Below are 13,038 nucleotides of genomic sequence, written 5' to 3'. Positions count from 1 at the left end.
ATATGGATGATGTTTCCATTTCTGGCCTGTTAAATCTGTGAAATCATTAGGACAGGATCTGCCTCTTGCTGTGGTACATCTTTAGCCCAGTGATCTTTTGTGTGCTGCTGTAATACAAATAGTAAGTTTTTGTGGATGTCACAATAAACTGCTTTGGTTTTTACAGCTAAACCACTGCAACAAGTTTTGCATTAAATATCTTGATCTGGTACATTCAGTAATACTAATGGAAACCTCAGCCTTAATGTGCTATATGGTCAGTGATGACATTCTTGATTTGAAGTATATTTTCCAAAACAGTATAAAAAGGGTAGGATAAAATTAAATGGATTGATGTAAATAGAAATTTAAAGAGGGAATTTTTTTGTGCTGCTTTGCTATCCTTCAGACATACAACACCATCTCCTTTTACCTGAGGCCTGCTTTGGTAATTTCCCCTTGATTTCAGCTCTTGTCCCATTCCTTCAACCTAAGCTTGCATTTCATCCTTCCTGTGCCTTGGCATCTGAACTTGTTTGCATTGTCTCCTTCACTCCCAGACCAGCCCAGTTTATCATTTCAGAGTTGGAAATCAAAAAAATTTGGCCTTATGGAACTGTAAAAATGTTAAAATGACAACCAAAGCAGTTTTTGGTGACAAGTCATAGCAGGAATCTTAAATTTACATTTTTCAATTGAAATAGACCTCAAATTCTATCAAAAGCCATTCTAACCCATGAAGTCTGAGACGTGGTCATTTTGAGGTAATGCCTCTTGGATTCTGTGGAAAGATCACCTTTGTCTCCCTGTCTTAGCCTTGGATACCCTTGGAATTTAATGTGATTTGTCCTGGGACTGAAAGTTTTCATTGCCAGGTGTGTTTCCAAGGAGCTATAAAGGTATATGGCTTGATATGTATCAATATATTCGTTCTTATATATATTCATATTTATATTATTTTTTAGTCAATATGAACTTTCATTAAGAAGGAGAAATTAGAAGATGGAATACAGAAATTGTGTGGCTGTTAATTTAGCAGTGCATACTAATATCTGATGGTTTAATGCTGTAAGCTTAATCAGTTAATTTTTAAACTTGCTCAAAACTCTCAATGAACGTTTTATTGGGATGCAACATTTGTGTTACCTGATCATTTCTGCTACTTAGATTGTAAAAGGTAATTTTTTTTTTTTTAGTTTTACACATTTTCTTTGTTGTTCTGCACAGGGTCAGCTTTACCTGCTGGTGACAGACCAGGGCTTTCTTACAGAAGAGAAGGTTGTCTGGGAAAGCTTACACAACGTGGATGGGGACGGGAATTTCTGTGACTCTGAATTCCACCTACGGCCTCCATCAGACCCTGAGACAGTCTACAGAGGGCAGCAGGATCAAATAGATCAGGTACTGCCTTGCTGTTGTATTTTTCTGTTTGCTTGTGGCTATATAGAACATTTAGTACTTATTTTTAGTCATATGTGTGTATAATTACACAGGTGGGTACTCATGCAGGTATGGGACTATAAAAAAATCCTTTAGATAATAAAGTTGGGGTTCTCCAAAGTGCTACTTGAAAGTATTAATATGCTTTTGAGGGAGGAAAAGTGAGACCAACTGAGTAGTTTGGAAAATTATTTTAATCTCTTGGAATCCACTTGTGCAAAAAACTTGGAAGTGTCACATCTGCCTGGTATATGGGAACAGAACCAGGCTGTGGAACTTGTCCCCCACAACAAACATATTTCAGCTCATTAATATTGTCATAACTGAACTTTGCCTTCTGTTGCCCACTGGCTGAATGTAGGACAAAACCCTCAGCAGACTGTGTGTCGTGGTGGGTGTTTGTTACTCTTCATGAGATCCAGACCTGACAGAAGTTGTGTCCAAGGTGGGGCTGAGTTGTACCAGTTAATGTACAAGTGCATGGCAAGACCAAGATCCTTGGAATTCTTACATTCTGAACAAGCATAAGTTTATAATTATCAGCATTAATGTTTTTTAAATACTGGGGGGAATATTAATAAGATGCTTATTAATAAATTCAAGCACTGCATCTCTCTTGCAGAATAAAAATCTGGGAGAGAGAACAGGGCTGGTAATATTTTGAGTTGCTGTTTGGTTATATGCAAAACTACACTTGATTTTCTCATCTGCTGAGGAGTTGGTGTTCCTAATGTATTCCCAGCATTGTTCAGTGGAGTGGGGACAGATACTCCATCAAGCATAATCAGAGTGTTAATTAGAGAAAATTACAAAGTGACAGCTTCAGAATGTTCTTCCTAGAACTGGTATGAGCTGACACTCTGTCTTCTGCTGCTGTTCAGGTAATGGAATATAAACCTGAAAGCACAGTTTTTTAATTAGCTTTTGTGTTTTCTGTGATGGGATGTAGGCACTGTGAGAGGAGATACTAAAGCAGCTGTTCTGCAGTTGAGGTTATGGACAGGTTCTGAAACAAATTCCTGTTTTCCATTTGAAGATAAGGCTGGCAGAAGAGGTATGGTGCTGTGTAGCAGCACATGCTGAAAATTTCACTTGATGTGACTTGACTCTTTTCTGTGTGAAAGAGCATTAATAACCAAGTTTCCTGTTTAGGATTATCTGATGGCATTGTCTCTACAACAAGAGCAGCAAAGTCAAGAGATTAACTGGGAACAGATCCCAGAAGGAATCAGTGACCTAGAGCTAGCCAAGAAGCTCCAGGAAGAGGAGGACAGGAGAGCTTCTCAGTACTATCAGGAGCAAGAACAAGCAGCTGCTCAGGTCCAGGTAAGAAAGCAGCATTACAGGATATGATCATGAATTTTAGAGAGTATTACCTTAATTGCACAGACACAACCTGTGTGTGTCCATGTTTCAGCCTGGTGAGACTGTTTACATCCTGTACAGCAATGCCAAGGGGAATACAGGAGTCTTTAGGAATGTGCTGGTTGTTGCAGTGTGCCTGGAGATGTAGCAGCTGCTGACACTTCAGTACTTTAAAGCTGGCCTGACCTTCTAAACTGGGGTTTCATTCGTTTCATTCAAATTGGAATGATGGGATGAGTTCATATGTAAGGTTACAAAGGTGGTGTCAGCTGGTATTTTACATTACTTGCAAAAGAGCATTCAAATAAGAATTTGTTGATAGCAGTTGAAGCTTTGTCTTGCAGAAGTTTGTTGCTGTACATTTTTAGGTGATTCTGTCTATGATATCATGTGAATGTATTCAATCATTTCAAATTGGGCAGTTAACAGTTTCTCCCAGTACACCTTTCTGTCCCATACCCACCATAAGCAGCTGATTTCAAAAGGCTTTGAAAATGGGATTCATGCACATGTATCTACAAAAATGCAATTTAACTGAATCTTCTCTGCAAGAGGCAATGTTTAAGTTGGTGTTCTGGATTCAGGGAGTTCTTAACAACTGAAGACTTTTAGAACTGCTTATATTTACAAATATGTAAGAAATTATGTGTATGAAAGCTGAATCTTGGGCCTGGAGCAATTCAGAACCATTATCTGATGTTTGATAAGCATGAAACAAGAAGTTTGACAGTTAAAAGTTGTGTTATTTCCACTGCTTGTTGCTTTAATAGAACCAGAAGTAGCTGCTTCTAAGACACAGATTCACCACTGCTGGCTTAAAAAAGGTAGAAAGAACTGAAGAACCTGCTTAACAGGTTGCTGCTCATTTGCAGCTATGAACAGGTAACAGTTGGAATAGATGGTGAATTAACAAAACTTATGTTGCCTTTGTATACCAACCCCCTTGCCAAGTTGTTAATGAGTTCCTAGTCACAAAAAGCTGCTGTTTTGCCATATCTCACTGTCAAAACCAACACTTTGACTCTGTAAATTTTGAAACGTGGATTATGTTCTTATAAAGGAAATCGGGAAAAAATTCCAGTACAGTAACACAGAAGTGCCAGAAAATGCTTGAAGCTATATTTTATTATTGAAACAACATCTACATATGTGGACACAACAGAAGGGACACACAAGCCTTGAAATGTATTTCCAGCTGACTTAATTTTTTAGAAATCAGCGTTTTTTATGTGGAGGTTCTGGAGTATTTATACAAAAAGCCCTTACCTGAATTCTGCTGGTTTGCCTAACATTTAAACTTCTGTCTGTGAACTTGGACACACAGTAACACTTCAGGCTGCACCTACAATAATGTGTGTATTCACAGTTTTATTTTTCCCCACAGCAGCAGGTGCAAGGTGCTGCCTCTCCAGCCAGCGCGAGACAATCCGGGAGTAACGAACGCAAACGGAAAGAGCCTCGGGAGAAGGAGAAGGAAAAAGAGAAGAACAGCTGTGTTCTCTTGTAACAGAACAGGGAGTCACTCTGGAGCCAAGTGCATGTCCTCAGAAGCAAAAACAAGGAGTACAAAGGAAGACAAACCTGTTACACGCCGCCTGTGCCTGATTACCCCATGGATTTTGTTCCTGTTCCAAGAGGATGGGTGACTTTGTTACAATCAGACTTCCTTCAAAGTCAGAGTGCGAGCTGCCCACGAGGGAATTCCAAATCACAGTTGGACGCGGCTGTGCTTTGAGTTAGTCATAAAAATACTGCACCTTGTAGCTGAACACACAAATCATGGCAAGTCCTGTGTCCCAGTGACATCCATTACCTGTCCATCAGTCAGTAAGCTATCTTCTCTTCTACTCTAAACAAGGGAGGTCATTCATTTGGGGCAAGGCTTTTCCCTGAAGTCTGTACACGAGCACAACAGAGTTCTGTGTTACTTACCTGCTATGAAGCTATATCTTAGGCTGGGTATAGTCTTCATGACACAAGAGCCCAAGTGACAGCTGGGCACTGCCTCCTCAGTGTGTCCAGATTTCTTTGCTTCTGGATCTGGTATGTTCTTTTTCTGAACCCAGATTTATACTGTGTTACTACTCTCACTGCATCTCCTGGCCAGCTTTCTTGCCCCAAGAGTATGTGACTTGATAGGCATCACACAAAAATTGTCATACAAAAATGGGGCATTTATTAATAAGCAAGATGAATATTGTTTGCTTTTCTTGCAATTACAAACTGGGTATGGCAACTCAGATGTTATCAGGGTTAAACAAGTAATTTTATAGGTAACTTCTTTTTCTTTTATTATTTTTTCTCTTGTAGGTAAACTGGACCAGATAAGCTTTTATTTATTGACCTCTCCATATGATAGATGAATGATGAGAGGAAACTAAGGTCTATAATAATCCTTATATTCTATATAAGAATGCAGAGTTAAAATAACTAACTATCTGCCTTTTTTCCAGAAGTACCTTGAACTTTAACATGACGTTAATGTGTCACTTGTGTATTTAAGCAAGTGTACTGTAGTTAAAAACACACTTTATTTGTTTGTTTTATAAATCGTATATTCTTAAAATAAGCACACTTCTGAAGGGTGAGAGAGCAGTGAAGCTGCTCTCTAAGATGGGTTGGAAGCTGGTCAGGTGTAATATTTTGTTTTTTAAATCACTAATTTAGAATTTTTGGAAACCAGATTTTTCTAATTTATGGGAACCAAATAAACATGTTGTGTCTTGTAGTATTTATAGAATGCAGAAACCGAACACTTGATGAATTTTGAGGGAACCACAAATCTTCCTCCACTTCCATGAAATCAGTAACAATTACCTTCTTGCTGAACCTTTTGATAAAAATTTCTATTTAGCAATATGTAGATACTTTTGAAAAAGGCTGCTTCTCCTGGGCTCTCAGCCTTAGCACTCATACACAGTAACCTGGGAAAGCTAAGGCAGCCAGGTGGAATGTGACATTCCTTGGTTCAGGAGTTTGGAGGGTGTCTGTTGGAAGAGGGTGTCTAATGCAAGTCCATCAGTAAAAAGCTGTTTTAAAATTATTTCGAGCAGACTTTGCTGCAGTGATGGCAACCAGTCATCACACAGATCTGTCATCTACCTAGAATGAAAATTAGATAAAGGAAGAATGTCTTACTAACTAAAGGGCCAATTTTTATCACTTTTCTTCCATGCCTTTTCCTCTTTTGTTTGTTTGTTGGTTTTTTTCACTTTTGTTACAATTTCCCTTTTATAATGATGAAGTAATGAACAGTAGGAGGTCTCTAATGCAAACTGTACATTTTAAAATGTCTCTTCTCTAGAAAAGTCACACCCAGAAAAGTAATTTTAATACTTAATGTGTGCAGTTCAGACCATTTTCTATGTCAAAGCAAAGGTTGATGTCTTTTTTTCCTTTGCAGCAGCCTAACTTCTTCAAACAAATTAATGTGATGGAGGATCACCAACATAATGACTTAGCTATTTTAAGCAGTTCAGAAACTATTCCAATAGTGTCAATAACAGAGACTTTAAAGCCAGAATGTTGTTTAAAAACATTCTGTTACTAAGATTTTTTCCCAATTTGTGTATTTACATTTATTTATTGACCTTGAAAAATAAATATGTCAAGCTAAGTGTTTGTTATTATTTTCAGTGACAGTGTTGCCAGGTTAAACTCCTTTTGGAACAAATCTAGCTGTTGTGGTTATGGAATATATCTCTTTGCCTAAGATACTTGCTCATATTAGAAGAATTCATGTAACATTTCCACTTTCAGACAGATGTGCCTGAAACCCAATATACTGCAGTTACAGGAATTATTGCCATTTGGTCACAGAGTTAAATGCAATGCTCATCACGAAGCTGGGACTCCCAGATAATTCAATTTCTCTTTCTATAAAGGAGAAAAGGGTTTCAGGGTATCCAAGATGGCAGGCATGCTATGGAAACAGTCCTCTGTTAATATCCTTTTTTCTTTACAGGTCTTGAAGCTTTGGAAAAAGAGTAAAGAATTCCTGAAATCTAGGGCATTGTTCTGCACAAGTTGAACATTTTAGTAGCAAAACTTACAAGCAGATGAGCTTCCTAATATCCAAAATGAAAGACAGCTGGAAGCTTAATTTATGCCCTGCTGAGACTAACCATTCCAAATGTCACACAGTATCTGAGGATCAACAAAACTGAGCAGAATTGCTTTTACTTGTATAACAGTGAGCTTGGAAAACAATATTGCACAATATAGTCATGGAGTACCAGAAAAACAGTATCTACTTCTGACTGTTTACTTAATTTGCCTTTTTTTTCAAGCTCATGTTCTGGCAAAAGGGTACAGATTTATACCTTAAATCTGTTTATACACTTTAGCATGCACATGCTCCAAATACCTACATAATATATATGGAAGTGTCCAGAAAAGTAGAGTAGAACTTGTTTTCCACTAGGTAGCAGTTAGCACAGAAAACAGAATCACAGAATTTTTGTTTGTTGCATTATAGTTGTGACATATTAAAAAAAGCTACATACAAGTATTCTTAAAGTTAGCAAAAACCTGAGCACTGCCGTAGCGATAAATGTTTGTTCTAAGGCACTTTGTAAATGCTCCAACACATCACTTTTCTTGTGACACTCATGGAATTGGCCACCCAACAAAGCAGGTCCAAGGGAAGGTTGTAACAAGGATGAAATCAGCATTCCTGAAAATTCACTTAAACACAGTGCAAAAGCTGTGTTTTGTAGCTGTCCATTAATGTAACAACTGCTGTGCTCAGAGTGTCAGAGTGACCCCGGTGGGTCCCAGGCACTGGAGCTCCCAGGGAAGCCCAGGCAGTCTCTTACTCAGCTGGTATTTCACATTATTGTCATGTTCCTTCAAACTTGTATACACAAACTCTTAAAAAAATTTTTCCAATATGTAATACAAGGCAGTTTGAGTTCTTGAAATGGCATTTTTTTGTGCACTCAGCAGGAAATACTCGAGTAAAAGGTGGAGCTGACGTACTTTTAACTGAACTTTCTTCTTTCCTGCTCTGCTAGTTCTGTAACCCAAAGTTAGCTCATTGCTTGGATCAGCTCTTGGCATTAGGATGCTTATTACAGAATCCATACAAACTACATCCTTAAATACAACATACTTAATGAAGACCTTCTTTATTTTATATAAAAGTAGACTTCTTAAAAAAAGTTGTAACCTTAAACAGCAGGTGCCTCAGGAAATGCACATTAATAGGTGCAGTATCATTAGAAAGCATATTAGAGAAGAGCAAAATGAACAAGCTGTAGTTTGGCTGCAGTATAGTGCTCACATTCCTTCCATCTGTTCTGTGACCAACAAGACCTCGGTCACAAGAAAAATCCAGCACTGAAAAGTGTTCCTGTAGTCCAGTGGTAGCAAATGTCAAGTGCAAGGGCTGACAACAGCAGTTCATGTAGTGAGGAGTTCAGGTCCTTCTGGTATTGAGCATGACTGCAATAGACTGTTAGTGCTGAGTGGGAACATTGAGTGAGTGACACTTCCTCACACAAAAGCATGTGCACAGAACTCTGTGTGGTGTTCACTCCAGAGTGCTTCCATGTAGCTCCTTGTTGACAGCTTGTTCTTATCGTTGTCCAGTAGAAAAGCAATGGATTTAATCTCAGCTGTCACCTGCTTTGATGGGGAAGTGCCACAGGGAAATGCTGAGCAGGAAAGAGAGGCTGGAACATAAAAATCTCTATGCTACCTCTTGAGATTGTTGAGGGATTTGTCCTGAATTTTGCTGTTATTTTGGACACAAATAGCTGTGGCACAGCTTGCAGGGCCAGATTTTCTCACCTAGGTAATGCCCAGCACGCTCATTTCCGAGGGGGTTGGCACTGTGTGCACTGCTCTTCACTCTATCACACTTTACAGTCAAGATGAGCTGTTCTGACCCTGGGATAACTCAAAATATTTTTATTAAATGTCAGTTGCCTACTGTTCAGTGTTGGCCAGTGTCAGCTCCTCTCACTCTGAGCTCTCTTTACTTGGCTCTAGAGAACTTGCCTTCATCATTCCTTCTCTGGTTTGTAGGATTACTTGTGTTCATGGAGAAGCTTCACGTGCTGAAAGGGGCAGTTCCTTGTTTTTCAGGGTTAAAACCTTTAATTCTCTAGTTAATTATCATTAGAAACTCAAGATCCCATGCTTGCCTCTTTGCACAGCATACACAAATTTCCAGCAAACTAGTGCTAGGTTTGGGAAATCTGTAAGGAATGATTCACATGAAGTTCCAGCACTCAAAGTAACCGAAAAGTTTGCCAGCTTAGTACGAACAGCACACTTACAAATAATATGCTAAAAACAAAGGCAGCTGCTGCTCTCAGTGTGATCTGTTGATGAAATACGAGCTCAGGCACTGCAAATGCCCCCCTCACAGCCCAGCTGTGCATTCAGGGGAGCAGGGGCTGCTGGTGTGCCTGGAGTTTGTTGGGGCCAAAAGTGAAGGAAATGGGATTGTTTGAAGTAGTCAAACACTAAGCCAAATGTACATAGATCTGGGGGTGGACAGGGACACAAACTCAGCCAAGTTTTATTATTTTTTTAATTGCTCCCTTGAACTGTCCTTTAGTGCTGACCCAAGTTCAGTTTAGGTCCCATCCAGCATAAGTGAAACAAATATGGGGAGTGATCCACCAGTGTCTCACGAGCCCAAGCTTTTAGCTCAGATAAACTGAGGTTCTCCATCACAGAGCTGGATGGAATAATGTGATGCTTAGTTTCTCTCAAAGTTCATGCTCTCCTTTCTTGTTGAAGCCATTAGTAAAACTTGCACAGGCTTTTTGAGTTAAAACTGCAGCTGTAGCTTTTCAAAGGTAATATTAATATTATGCCAAGCAGTTTGGAAAATTTCACCTCACTTAGTTTAGCATTTTTTGATTTCTCCTAAATGTGTTTCCAAAAGAGCTGGGACAAATGGGGGTTTTTGTCTGAAATGTTATGTTTGGATTTGTTCTGGCTCCCTGGAAATGCCAAGGAAAGGGTCAAAACTGCAATTATAAGGAACACCACTGTCAGTAAACTAAACTCATCTGAGTAACGGGCACACCCTTGGGTTTGGTCATCTCTTGTTTTGGGGAACTGCAAAATAACAAAACAAAAAGAAGCCAATTTTCTCTCTAGTATTTTGGTGTCAGGGCATCAATGGGTCTCTTAATTTTAGGGGTTTTGTTACTGCAGATTAACCAGAGCCAGAAGGAGCTGGTTTATATTAATTACTGTTTTGTTTACAATTTTTAGTGAAGTCCTTCACACTGAAATTTTGAAAACTCTGTGAGTAAGTAACAGTATGGGGGGGTTTTGGCCAAATTGGGTTGTAGTTACTGTAGGAGAAGATATTGCTGTGGAAATAAAATCCTTCTTTTGTTAAGAAAAGTATAGTAGGTGGTGCCTTCAAGACACTGAAGATGGATACAGTGAACCAATGAACCTGCTTATGGATTTTTAAACGACTTATAATTTGGCTTTTGCATTTTTTTTATCATGAATAGTTGCAATAATCACACGTTTGCATTCCATACACTCAGGTTACAGCAGTGTGTTTGTATTTCTGGATTTCTTACATGCCTTCCCTTAGGGGCTGGCAAGCAAAAATAACTTTGGAGAACCCATTGAAAAAGTGACCACAGGTCCAAGGATTTCAAATCTGTTGTAGCAAGGGTTTCTTTACCTGTATGTTAACTCTTGAGATCTCCAGTGCTGTTACATTATGTTAAGAAGTGCAACGGGTCAGGGAATTACAGAACAGACATTCATGAAATGAGCAGGATTCTGGTTTGGAGACAGTTTGTACTTGCCAAAAAAAAAAAAAAAAAAGAAAGAAAGCCCAGTTACTACAGGTTGCTGTCAGCTTGCAGTGGACAGATTGTGTCACTCAATGTCTTCTCCCTGTGTTTCTGCAATGTATTATCAGTGTTTGCAGGTCAAGCCTCACAAATTTGACAAGTGGTACTTCAGACTACAGGAAGTATCAAGTACTTGTCCTATCACACAGGATTATATTCTATATCTGTTACTACTTGCTCAGTATTAGTTCTTACATAAAACATCACAGAATGTTAATACCTTACAGTAATTTGTCAGGGAGTGAGAAATACTGGCAGCAGTTTCCCCACAATAACCCAATACAGCTTTAATGTTAAATGACAGTTTAGGTTTATCTTTCATATTAAATCTTTCAGCAAAAGAAGTTTTATCAAAGTTTTCCTAAATAATTTTTGATTATCCTTTTATCTGCTCAACAGATACATAGCTATTATTTGTACAACTTCTGATTATCACTTTTTACACATACATGTAAACTTCCTAAAGAAGCCACTGATGGAACACACAAAAATGAATCCTACAGAAGCTGCCCCAAGTTCTGCAGTGTTAAGTCAAGTATTTGTTGTCTTAACTGCCTTCACTGGGTCTTTTTACAATGAAATGTTCAAAAACAACCCCACACACGCAAAACCCCAGTGTATTTTAGGAACGTTCCAAAGACTTCCAGACTGGTAATGTCTTCAAGATGCCACCAGAATTGTGCAATTCCTGTGTTAAATTTAGTTTAGTTGTGAGCCTGTTAGTCACCCAATGTTTACCTGGTCTCTAAATCTAGTTTGAAAAGGAAATGCAAAATAAAGCTAATGCAAGTCACTGTGGATTTACCAAGAGAGGGGAGAAGTTACACTTTTAAAGATGGTATTTTAGGGGTACATGACATGATTAAATCTGGTCATGCAGCATCATCTGTACCAATGTATGTGATTAAAATCCTTTTCATCATGTTACACATTATCCAGCACTGTAATAGCATCAAGTTCAACTACTGAATGTTTTGCATTTTAAAAGCCTTAATTGTTTATATTGTATTAATGTGTTTTTAAAAACTATAAGGAAACAACATTTTCCTTGTAAATTGTTAAAATAATTTTGAACACAAATAATTTTCAGAGAAATCCAGTTCTGTATCTTAATACCCCTTTTTGTTTGTGTACCACAAAGCTGTTAAATTCTGTTACCTTTTAGAAATGTCTCTCGTTATCAGCCTCTCTATAGTTCAAGGTCTTTACCCAACTGAGATTTATTTTGGTTAACAGTCTTCTGAAACTCATTGTATGTAAATAAAGTGAGCAAACTTAAATAAATATTTCATTTAGATATTTAAGTTCTTTCCTAATAATAAAAGGTTGGATGATATGCTAAAAAAACACCAAACAACCCAACAAAAACTCACTCTGGAAAAGGACAGACTTCTGGTGCTCTCCAGTATTTTATAAATTCACTGGTTTTGGCAATTTGTTTTCAATTATTTTCCCCCCATCATCTTACTTTAATATTTTAAGTAAGATATCTACATATACACAATCAGGTTTTTCATTTAATTAAGCTTTAACTGTGGGAATGCACATCTAGATGTGTAATGGAAGAAACAAAGTCACATCTCCAGTTCTGTTTTTGTACCTCTCTAGAGCTTTGCCTTCTAAGATTATAAACTTCCATATTTCCCATTTGATCCATTAGCCACTAGAAACTCATCTTAGAGCAAATCCTGGTTTTGCATGTGTTGTCACACCTAGTGAAGCACAGCCTGCAGCCAAATCCATGCACTTTTTAAAATGCACTGTGAGCCTGGACTTTCTCTTGCAAACTCCTGCAACAAAACTCAGTAAATTGAACTTCTCACATTTCCCTTCTAAGAACTGGACAACAGTTCTTACAGAAGATGTATTAAATATATGAAAGTAAGTGATGTGCTTGCTGAGACAGTGCATTTCTTTTGTTTAAACCTAAGTACTTGTCAGCTGTGAATATTCATGTAGGATTAATTATAGACTGTGCTGTTAGATCAGGTCTCTCTCCTCCCATCTTTCCTGAAAGGCTACTTACTCAAAACCAGTTTAGTTTAACTCATTTCCTGCTACTTAATTCCTCTGCAGGTCCTCAGCAGTTCTTCCACACAATGAGCACACTGTGACAGGGGGGCAAAGGTACATGTGCAAAACCAGCATATTCTTGCTGCCTCAGGCCTCAAAATATGGAACTTAAAGCCTTCTTTAAGAGGCAATCTGGAGCAGGAGGCACTTGCAGCTCTTATTCAAGGACTACTTTATAAGCTCTCATGTTCTGCTAGCCAGGTCCCCTGGTCACTGATCATCCAGCTCTGCCAAACTGGATTAAGTTTGGAGCTGTCCCCTCACCCTGGTGGTCAGTGAGTCCTGGCCTGTCTGCCTGACACTTCTGACGGGCTGGGCCACAAAGGTTTGACACCAGTCA

At 38.5% G+C, this 13,038-nt stretch overlaps 1 protein-coding gene across 2 annotated transcripts in view; it reads left to right on the top strand.

Annotated features, from left to right (window-relative positions):
• MINDY2 (MINDY lysine 48 deubiquitinase 2) overlaps nt 1-11,909 on the top strand; it is a 31,899-nt gene extending 19,990 nt beyond the window's left edge. Inside the window, exons 7-9 of one of the 2 annotated variants that reach the window (XM_051797109.1) lie at nt 1,207-1,380; nt 2,572-2,745; nt 4,172-11,909. In XM_051797109.1, coding sequence (XP_051653069.1) covers nt 1,207-1,380; nt 2,572-2,745; nt 4,172-4,291 — 468 coding nt within the window. In that variant the 3' untranslated portion in view covers nt 4,292-11,909. Of the gene's footprint in view, nt 1-1,206; nt 1,381-2,571; nt 2,746-4,168 lie in introns of both variants that reach the window. The other variant, XM_051797108.1, reaches the window with a different exon arrangement.
• Nucleotides 11,910-13,038: the final 1,129 nt, after the last annotated feature.

This window comes from Manacus candei, unplaced genomic scaffold (genome assembly GCF_025592945.1).
Source record: "Manacus candei isolate 608988 ecotype Guabito, Panama unplaced genomic scaffold, ASM2559294v1 h1tg000046l, whole genome shotgun sequence".
Classification (NCBI taxonomy): domain Eukaryota; kingdom Metazoa; phylum Chordata; class Aves; order Passeriformes; family Pipridae; genus Manacus; species Manacus candei.
This window is presented reverse-complemented; position numbering and strand designations above follow the sequence as displayed.